Raw genomic sequence first — 10,674 nt, 5'->3', positions numbered from 1 at the left:
AGGGTGGGGAAGGCAGAAACGCTGGTACGACACATCCTATGTGTCGTCTGGCAGCCTCCTCCCCCACTCCACCTTCCTGTGGCTAGACAGCCGAAATCGGCTGTCTAGCAGCAAATGCAGGGCAGGAGAAGCACAGAGGGAATGATCCCCTCTGTGCTTCTCCTGCCCTGCATTGGATAGGCAGTTGCCTCCGAGTTCCGAGCCAACTGCCTATCCCCATAGGATTGCGCCCTAAATTTTGCAAGGAGTGTAAGAATGAGATTCTCTTCCAATAAGAGATAATACCTTGACCTCTTACTAACATATACTTCTTTTCAACTTGTTGCCAGGTTAACTGGATGTACCATATTTATTGCTTGAGGCTAAGATGTTAGTGCAATTACAGTAAGTTCATTTTGAAACTCAGCATGGTCAGTGGAATATGACATTGTTGAATATTGAAGGATTTTCTTCATGGTTAATGAGAGAGAAGGTAAGCCAATAGAAGTCATTTTAAAGGGATCAGAGTTGTGTTTTTTTTAAAGAGTATCATAGGTGGAATCATATCAGTTTGCCCAAAGTAAACCCAAGTTGTCCAATGATTAGTTCCTTTTTACAAAAACCAACCAACCTATTGAAGGCTTCTGTTTTCACAGATGTTCACAGCTGGCCTCATAGCCCCAGTTCACACCTGGCAGTCATTCCATACTTTCCCATTCAAGGCAAAAGGCTGTCTCCCAATTCCAGCTATGAGATAGTCATTAGGTTTCAGATACTGCCAGGAGTAACAGTTACACATTTGTTTCCAGTTCACTGATTTCAATAGTGCAGTGGTCTTGACTTCTGGATTTCTCTGTATGAGTTTCTATGGGGTTTTCTTCTTGCTCTACTTGAACAGGTATGTGATGTTGTAACGTCTTTGCTGGTTCAGGACCTTGCAGCTCATTCATGCTCTTCACACAGCCATTTCTCTGGTAAGCCATGATTTGATGGATGCTGATGGGTTTTGTTTCACAGATCAAAGGCACCTATGAATGCAACAGGGAGGTTTAGATTAGCACTGCCCATCCATACACCAGAAAAATGTTAATTTTCTGCTTTTATGTTTATAGTAATTTTTAATTTGAACATACAGACCTTGTAGGTATTGGTTTGTTCTCAGTTACATTGAATTGCTTTGACAAATTGACATAACAATCTCCATGCATCACAGTGGGTGCCTCTACATTAAGGGAAAATCTCACAGCCCTACTGGAGCAGGGAGGGGTGCCCTAGCCTAAAATGACCAGTAGACCCCTCCCTTCCATGGTGGTGCCACTCAGGGAACGCTAATTGTGTTCCCCTCATCTCTCTGCCCCCCTGCAAAATCCTCCCCATGGCCAGGCAAGCTGGATGTGGGGGGAAGGGGCTTGCAGGTGTAAGGAGGGGGAAATAAAAAGACAAGACACAAGTATTTGGAATAAAATCTGGGCCACATTTATTGAAAGTCTTTGATCTGTGAAGGGGGAACTAAGTGGGCACCTTCTCAAAGCCAGTGTAGCTTGGCGTAGTATTGGGCGAGGCATTCACCCCCAATCTGGGGTTGGGAGGCCTTCCTCTGTCAACTCCCCTCAAGCCACAAAACTCATAGTGGATGAGAGGAGCTGGCCTCAAAGGTAATCCCTATCTCGCAACTGGGGCTGCAAAACCCTTAGCTGGAAGCCTCAGTCCTTACCAGCCACCTGAAACGGTGCCTCCAAATGCTCACCAGCCCTAAAACCCACCAAGGTGCCCACACATACCCGCCACAGGAGGACAGCAAGCCTCTGCTTAGCCATTCTTCCCCCCCCACCTGCGCTGAAGCCATTCAAGCAATCCACTTCGCAGATGGGCCAAAAACAAATCATTGACCTCGTCAGATAAGTGGACCCCATCTTGTCTATATAGTTCTCTCCACCCATAAGAAATATCAGGATGCTTAACTATGCCTTCCCCCTGACTGAATATAGCATTACCTATCTCCCTATTCACCTTCCTGCGGGCCTGAGAATCATAGAATAGTAGGGTTGGAAGGGGCCTACAAGACCATCGAGTCCAACCCCCTGCTCAGTGCAGGAATCCAAGTCAGAGCATCCTCGACAGATGGCTGTTCAGCCTCATCTTGAATACCTCCAATGTGGGAGAGCCTGCTACCTCCCTAGGTAATTGGTTCCATTGTCATATTGCCCTAACAGTCAGGAAGTTTTTCCTGATGTTCAGCCAGAATCTGGGTTCCTGTAACTTGAGCCCATTATTCCGTGCCCTGCATTCTGGGATGATCGAGAAGAGATCCTGGCCTTCCTCTCTGTGACAACCTTTCAAGTCCTTGAAGAGTGCCATCATATCTCCCCTCAGCCTTCTCTTCTCGAGGCTAAACATGACCAGTTCTTCCAGCCTCTCCTCACTGGGCTTTGTTTTCAGTCACCTGATCATCTTTGTTGCCCTCCTCTGAACCCTCTCCAGCTTGTCTGCATCCTTCTTAAAGTGTGGTGCCCAGAACTGGACACAGTACTCCAGATGAGGCCTAACCAGTGCTGAGTAGAGGGGGACTAGTACTTTCCGGGATTTGGAAGATATGCTTCTATTAATGCAGCCCAAAAGAGCATTGGCCTTTTTTGCAGCCACATCACATTGTTGACTCATATTCAGCTTGTGATCTACAATTCCAAGATCCCTCTCGCTTGTAGTGTGGTTGAGCCATGTATCCCCTATCTTGTAACTATGCATTTGGTTTCTTTTTCCTAGGTGCAGAACTTGGCATTTATCCCTACTAAATGTCATCCTGTTGTTTTCTGTCCAGCGCTCCAGTCTATCAAGATTGCTTTGAATTTTGTTTCTGTCTTCCAAGGTATTAGCTATCCCGCCCAATTTTGTGCCCCTGCCCTTATCCAGGACCCGAGGATCCAAACCGTCGCGCCATACCAGCCTGGGCAATAAACACGACCACAGAATGGAAACTCCCGGCCAACAATGCTGGATAACTTGAAAGTTGGCCAAAGCCTGCAAAACGAGGGCCTTGCCCTCCAGCAAGCCCAAATCATCCCCCTCCCCCAGGCTTTCTACAGTTTTCAATGAAAAAGCGCCACCTAGTGGTGGAATTCTCGCAGTATGCCGACACTACACACTGCGGAAATTGCAGTGCTTTAAAAAAATATTCCAGCTTATCTCCAGTCTTTTTAAAGGCAGAATAATCAGGGAAAACTTCAGGAGATGTCCTGGAGCTTTACAACATCATGTAAAGGACCCACAAACTTCCATGAGTGGTCAGTCACAAGCACACAATAAATGCCTCATGTAGAAACGGCCAGTGATTCCCCAAAGTGTCCCATTCATTTGCTTTTACCTCAGACTCATCTTTGGTGAATTCTTTTCTGCAGATGTGCGCCATTATTCCAGCAGCAAGAGCATCCCCTAGGACATTGATCATTGTTCGAAATCTGTCTCTGTCAAACAAAGCGAGGGCATTAAGGAAGAAGTTCCCTTTCTTTGTTATGTAAACATTTACAGACCTACACATCTCTGCTGTACTCACATACAAAATAAGAGTACATATACACAACCAGCTGTCACACCAAATCAATGGATTATGGAGGCTAAGAATAAAGGCATCTACTGAGTGTAAGTTCATATGTCACCATATCTGATCTAACTGGTCAAACACAGAAGCCCCCCAAACCAATTTTGTGATATGAAGGCATGATGCCAAAAAAAAGTAAAGGATATCACACCAGTAATATTTTGGTGCCTCCCAAATGTATGATTCTATGTCATGAGTGTCTGTCTGTTCTTTTGTATTTACAATTTGTATTTGATTTCCCCATGTTCTTTCTTCAAGGAGCAAAAAAGAAAACTTAAGGGGAAAAATCCCTCATGCATGTTCTTTTGCTTTCCCTTTTGTCCTCCTAAATAGTGTCATGTATTGTGGGACGTGAAAATAAGAAATATGGAGCAAAAGAGAATTTGGATGGTAGATTGGTGGCTAAATTGATTGTGGATCTCCCTAAATAGAACCCAGTCCCCACAACCCCCACACTTTTCTCTTCTGCTCTCTGGATTCTATTTAATTGGCACCAGGAGTCCCCAAATAGGTTGATCTGGAATTAATTTTCTAAAGTGTGGAATCTGGTGCAACAGCTTAAAATGAGTTGTAAAGAAAGAAAGAATCCTTCCTTCTATCAATCCAGCAATATTAAGAATAATTTCTGAATAATGAAGGAAGCAATCTTGAGCCAAATTTTAAAAATAAAACTGGAATATGTTTTTAAGACAAAAAACAGGAGAACAAGGAAAGGAAATAGTGTTTTTAAAACATTAAATACATAAGCAGGGGGAGCGATTAAGCATGTCCAGATGGACGGTAGAAAACATTTTGATTCCAACTGGAAAAGTAATAGGGCTTGGACATTTGTGGTTGATGAATATAGAAGAATGCAGGGGACAAGAATGTATGTTGAGCAAAAGGAGTGAGCTGCTAGAAGATAAAAAGCATCAGTATATTTGGCACTCAGTTTAGATTAACCACTCTCCATTATTAGCATTTGCTGTTATGTTAGCTCTCAGTAACATTTATTTTTGTTTTAAAATTATATATCGTTCACTTTTTTTCTATTTTGAAGTTAGAAGGTAAATCAATTTCATTCTGGCTTGCAGTTTTTCACAGAGCAATGCTGAAAGGGAAACATTTGCAAAATGCAGCTTTTAAGCTGATCTCAAGAACAAAAATGAGAGGAAAGGGCAGGTGTATTCGTTCGCATTACTTTTAGTACATTCTTTGAAGCTGAGTCAAACTCATCTTGGCAGAGCTACATTAAATCTGAAACACATCATGTGATTTCCTTATTTTCCAATGCAAACAAGTACATCTGAAAACTCAACCGCATTGGTTAATATATTGATGTGGGTCATAAAACCAAAATTTAGGAACATCCAGATGTCTGGCTTAGAAAAGCAAAGGATGGTCCAAGATCAGCATTGTCCAGGTTTTGGCTTTTTCAGCTTAATGGAGGATGAAGTTGGGTTGAATCAGAAAAATGTTCATATGCTGTTAAGTGTGTGTGTGTATGTATCTAAAGACATGGTCTGCTGCTGCCACATTTTCTTCTGCACACAGTCGCTACTTCTCCCACTAACAAAACCGAGGGTTAAACCGTGATGGGGTGTTCATGCGTCTACAGCGTGCCCCAGCAAAGTGGCCTCTGTTGGACCCTCTCCAACCTCCATAGACCCTGGTGGCAGCAAGCACCCACAGCACTCCCTGCCAGTTTAATTTCCCACAATGCCCCAGGGTTATGTTGGGGCATTGTGGGAATTTTAAATGGATACTCCAAGCCACCCAGCACAGGAGAGCCTGTACAGCAGTGGACCTTGCTAAAGTATGGAGGCTCACGCAGCTGCCAGAGGATGCCACATGCTGACGACAGGCATGTGTGCTTGCCCCCTTCACATATAAAGTGGGAAGTATGGATGTGTAACAGTAAAAGGAGTATAAGATTGAGGGTTGCTAAATTCTCTCCCTCCTGCACCTTCCCTTTCTTCAGCCCATGGATTGCTCAAGCCACTTTTCTCTCTTCCCAGCTTCCTTCAGGTATTTGAACCAGCGATCCATCTACACAGAGGATTTAATCTGATTCTACCTTGACTCGCAGATGTTTGCAGCACATGATGTTCCCTCCTCTCCATAGCAACCATGGGTTTCCATGCCGGGAAACCCACATTTTTGCAAAGTCATTTTGTGACAGATCTTCCCATCACGCTGGCTTCAGTGCGGTTTGGGAGTCTGCGTGACCTCAACTAGTGATACTGCCTTCAGCCGGCTGGGGGAAGCAGTGCTGATAGGAGGAAGGGAAAGGTGCATCATAAGCGCTTTTCCAGAGGTGTGCACCAGCAAACGATCGTGCTTTGTTTTCCCTAAATGAGCCTTAACAGCCTGCTAAACATGTCTCCTCTGATGCTATTCCCATTGACTTCCATGCACTTAAGAGCAAGAAGCAGAGAGAAAAGGTGGGAAGCCAATATTGTTACAACACACTTTTCCAGAGGTGTGCACCTGCTAACGATTGGGCTTTGTTTTCCCTAAAGGAACCCTGTGCCCACTGCCTTTTACACATGAGAAGACCTGGGGGGAGGCTGGGCTGAGTGGCTGCTGAATCCTCCTCCTCCATCCAGGGAAGGGCCTCTGTGGAGCCTGGGGCACCGCCGCCACCACAGAGGGGTGCCACGGATCCTCCGTTGGGCCACCCACTTGGCCCCATGGCCCAGCTGGTCCTGCTGAGCACACTTCTCTGGGCCACTGGGAGAGAGGAATGTGCACACAGGCAAACACGCACATGCACACCTCTCCCTTGATCCGGGCATTGACTTCCACTGCACTTAAGAGTGGGGCTGAGGGCGGGGAGGCTATGGTGGTGTTTGTTGCTTTTAGGAAGCTTGTTGATGCTGTGAGTCTCCACCCACAGTCTGCAATGCAAAAGCAGTTCTTGGTGGTGGTGGTGGGGATACCCCACTTTAATTGGCTGCATGTGCCATGGGAGGAGCAAATTCAATTTCATGAAAACATGGTTTTAAACAATCGCGTTGGAAAGCATCTCCGTGTAGCTGGGGTGCAGGAATCGGAAAAGTAGCTGGAGCTACTCACTGTGGGGAGGGAAGGTTGGGAAAGAGGCAGTTTCATGCTCATACTTCTCTGTACTTCTTTGACTGTTAAAAGACCCCGACAGCCTACTTTATATGTAAACAAGGTGGACATGGGAATGATGTCCATCACATCTGGTTAGGCCCTAGGTTTCGACAGCGGGACCAGACCCATGACTTCAAATGCAGGCTGCTTATCAGCTGTGAGGCAGAGACAAGATGGTGTGTGTGTGGGGGGGAGGGGGGAGGGGAGTGATTGAAGAAGCAGAAAGCAGAGGAATGTGTTGAACTCCACCTCCTATTCTGTCACCCCTCCCCTGACCACTGCACCACTGTACTCAGGTCTAACAGATCAGAAAAAGTAGCCAACTTCCATATTGAGAAGTAGGATATCTCAGATTCTAGGAACACAGTCAGAGGATGACTGTGACCATCACACTTTGCTAGTAACCATCCCATGGGCATCTAGTTGGTCACTGAAGACAGTGCCCTGAACTAGATGGATTTTCAGTTTGATTCAGCAAGACAATTCTTATGTTTTTAATGTACCCATTTTACAGATGGAGAACTGAGCCAGAGAGATAGCAACATCATGTAACACAATCATGGGTGTGCTGGGCTCTCACTTTCATTATAATCTTCTATTCCACCTTTTGGCTCACAGTGAGCTGTATATTCCTATAAACTGAGCTGTCCAATCCTCACATGATCAACTTGGTTTGAAGATGGAAGAAAAGCCTAAAAAAGCTTGCAGTTACTTACAATGCCCAGTCAACCGCAATTATTAGAGTGATGTCATCTGTAGGCAGCCCCACTGATGTCAGAACGATGACCATGGTCACAAGGCCAGCTTGTGGGATCCCAGCTGCACCTATGCTGGCAGCTGTTGCTGTGATACTTTTTACAGACAAGTAGAAGGACATTAGTGATTTAACACAGAAGGCCACCCAAGTCTGGAATTAACACAAGCATGTTTAGGCCAAACTAGTTGCCATGGGAATCTCATAGGCTTTAACCTGAACTTAATTGGAACAGCATTCCATTGAAAAGGCTGGATGTATCTTGTGATGTGAATGGGGATGCATCTATCTACCTACCTACCTACCTACCTATCTACCTACCTATCTACCTATCTGAGGTCCACCAGTTGTTGCATGTAGCAAGGTTTACACTACTAGACCTGGATTGGGGTTCTTCTTCAGAAGGCACAGCATTGCTTAGACTAATAGGCAACACGGTGGAATCACTGGAAAAGCAGAGATATTGAGGGCTCCCCAATGGAGAAATCATGTGCCTCTCACAGTAGATGCAGCTGTGGTTGTGTGACTGCAACTAACATGAATGTTTTTGTTATATAGGTAGCAGTCATAGGGAAGTCTGAGCAGCCTTGGGACTGTGGTGTGCAGGATGGAGAGAAGAAGTCCCTGCCCTAGTCCCGACAAAAATCCCCTCTCAGAAGCTGCTATTTGCACTTCATGGGAAGCCTCCACTGGCATCAATGGGAGCTTCCCCTGAAATACAAATAGCAGCTTCAGAGAGGCAATTTTGTCAGGACCATGGCAGGGGGGAGAAAGAGGTAAACTCCATTCAAATAAAAGTGAGCAATCAGGGAGGGTAACTATAGGGAGGGAAAGCAGTGCTCTGGTTATTGTTTTCTGTATTACCTATTACACAAATTGTTATGCAAACTCAATATAGCAATTGCATGGCTAGCTGGGGCATGTTGGGAGTTGTAGGACTTTTTTCTGTCTAAAGATGCATAGGATTGCACCCTAAGTCATTAAAAAAAACCCTCCCTTTCTCAATCCCCACGGTCCCACATCTCCCCAGGCTTCCCTGCAGTTGCTAATTACAAACATGTTAACTGCATTCACACAATTAATAGTTTGGCCTCTGGGGTTTGACTTTCTCTGACTGCTGGCAGGAATTCAATGAAAACTGTCACATTCTTTGGATCCATGTGTTCCTGCATATAATGACAACGTATTTGCACAGCTGCTTATATACTGTCTGCCAGAGGTGGCAATAAATTCAGAGATGGGATCATTCAGATGGAACAGATAGCAGAGGGGAAGGGGGCAGAGTCTCCCAAAAAGAAAATTGCACTTCTTGCCTACCCCAGGTAGCAAAGTCTGATGACATGAATTCCAACAGGGCTCTGGTTGCTGTTGCACTTGCTGTTAGTGGAAAAGTTACATATATTCTGAGCAATGTGGATTTTACATTCTTGACATGAAATTCCAATTTAAGCAAATAATCGTATGGGTGTGAAGATGCCCAGAAAAGCCTTTTCATTTAATTTAGAGGCACTGGAAATGCAAATATGACTGTGTGTCCTGTAAAAATGGACTGAGTCTTTCAACATTTAGATCTGTCCTTTGATTCCAAAATTTCAGGTTCAGGAGTATTTTCATGTATCTGTATCTGTGGGCCACACAATCCAGCACACATTTAAACCCATTGAAATAAATGGGCTTCAGTTTTCTTAAATTATGTTGGATTGTAGACTCCTTGTATAGTTATAATTAACCTGTCCTAAATCTTTGGGACAGAGCAGGCTTTAAATGTAATATAAAGAAAAGCAAGCCCCAAATAATTAACTCAAATAACCCTGTGTTAGGGTCAATGGGATTAAATCAGAACAGATTGTTTTGAAGGCTGGTGCAGAGTACCTGGTTTTTCTATAGATCCTTATCATACCCTAGTGCAAATTGTGACCTACCACACTGAATCCAAGCCACCCATTGCTTGGCTGCTGACAGACACAGCTGTTGGATGGCATTTGGCTTGGTGGGTCACATGTTCGGCAGGCTCTAATATGACCTTCAGTGTAGAACAAGGTAAATAATTGCATCAAAAGTAATTGCAGGAATCTCTGTGCTCTTAGCAGCAAATTCCAGCATGCATCAGAACAGAAAATACAAATCATAGCTGCATAAACACAGTCCAACATAAAGCTAATTATCTGATTCATTAGTCTGATTATGACTAATCTAGCAACAAAACAATCACAGATTTAAATGTCATGGATGGTTTTTTGTTTTGGTTCATTTATCCCAGCTTTACTGGAAAATGGTCTGTTTCATCCCCACCCCAAACCCCAGACATTTTGTGGCAAACAGTATGGCATCTCTGGCAAGTAATCTCCAGCTGGATTTTATTTTTATTTTTTTGCCTTTTAGCATTTACGAAGAATAGTTGCATGGAACATTTACAAAAAGAAAAAAGAAACAAAATTTTAAAAGAGGAGGTGTTTACATTGTTTGTTCACTAGTTTGGGCTCTCAGCCATGAAGAGCTTGTGAAATCTACAGAGAAGATTCTTATGACGCCAGGACTCTCCAGGCCCACAAAGTTTGTCTTGAATGCCAGGATTTGGCCCTGGTAATGTGAAGTAAGAAGAAAAGAAGGCTGCATCTTGGAACATGCACCAAGTGCCCTTCTATAACTACTGTGTAATCAGAGAGACTCACATGCTTCTTGGGTTATGAGAAATTGCATCTAGATCAGAAGTTGCAGTTTACAAGCTTAGCTGATACTTGAGCCTTTTTATTTTAGAAATGTACAACTGGAGATATGCTTGAATATAGAATGGTAAGCTTGCTTACAAGGAAGGATCAGAGCACAAATCACACAGGGTCAAATGAATGAAGCCATCTTCAGAACTCTGCAGTTACATAAACTTTCAGAGGAACCCTATGGCAGTCAAGGGTTGTTTATTTTCCTAGAACATCTCTTCCCACAGCCTTTCCTATGAAGCTGATTGGTGGGAGATTCAGGACAGATAAAAGGAAGGACTTCTTCACACAGCACAGAGTTAAACAATGGAATTCACTACCACAAGAAGTAGTGATGGCCACCAATTTGGAAAGCTTTAAAAGGGGGTGGGGCAAATTCCTGGAAGAAAAGGCTATCAGTGGCTACTAGTCTTGATGGCTATGGGCTACCTCCAGTGCCAGTGAGATTACATACACCAGTTGCTGGGGAACATGGGTGAGAGGGTGCTCCTGCGCTTGTGTCCTGCTTGTGGGTTCCTAGTCGACAGCTG

General features: G+C 44.3%; 1 protein-coding gene across 2 annotated transcripts in view; it reads right to left on the bottom strand.

Moving 5' to 3' along the window:
• Positions 1–325: 325 nt before the first annotated feature.
• SLC1A7 (solute carrier family 1 member 7) overlaps positions 326–10,674 on the bottom strand; it is a 61,179-nt gene continuing 50,830 nt past the window's right edge. For both annotated transcript variants that reach the window (XM_084852487.1, XM_084852486.1), the window contains exons 9-11: positions 7,390–7,524; positions 3,341–3,440; positions 326–1,007 (exon numbers count right to left, since the gene is read on the bottom strand). In XM_084852487.1, the coding sequence (XP_084708613.1) occupies positions 771–1,007; positions 3,341–3,440; positions 7,390–7,524 (472 nt within the window). In that variant the 3' untranslated portion in view covers positions 326–770. The remainder of the gene's footprint in view (positions 1,008–3,340; positions 3,441–7,389; positions 7,525–10,674) is intronic.

This window comes from Heloderma suspectum, chromosome 4, assembly GCF_057233095.1.
Source record: "Heloderma suspectum isolate Gila_16-S chromosome 4, 16-S_ref, whole genome shotgun sequence".
In the NCBI taxonomy this organism is placed as follows: Eukaryota; Metazoa; Chordata; class Lepidosauria; order Squamata; family Helodermatidae; genus Heloderma; species Heloderma suspectum.
Note: the sequence above shows the minus strand (reverse complement) of the source record. Positions and strands in the feature narration are given on the sequence as shown.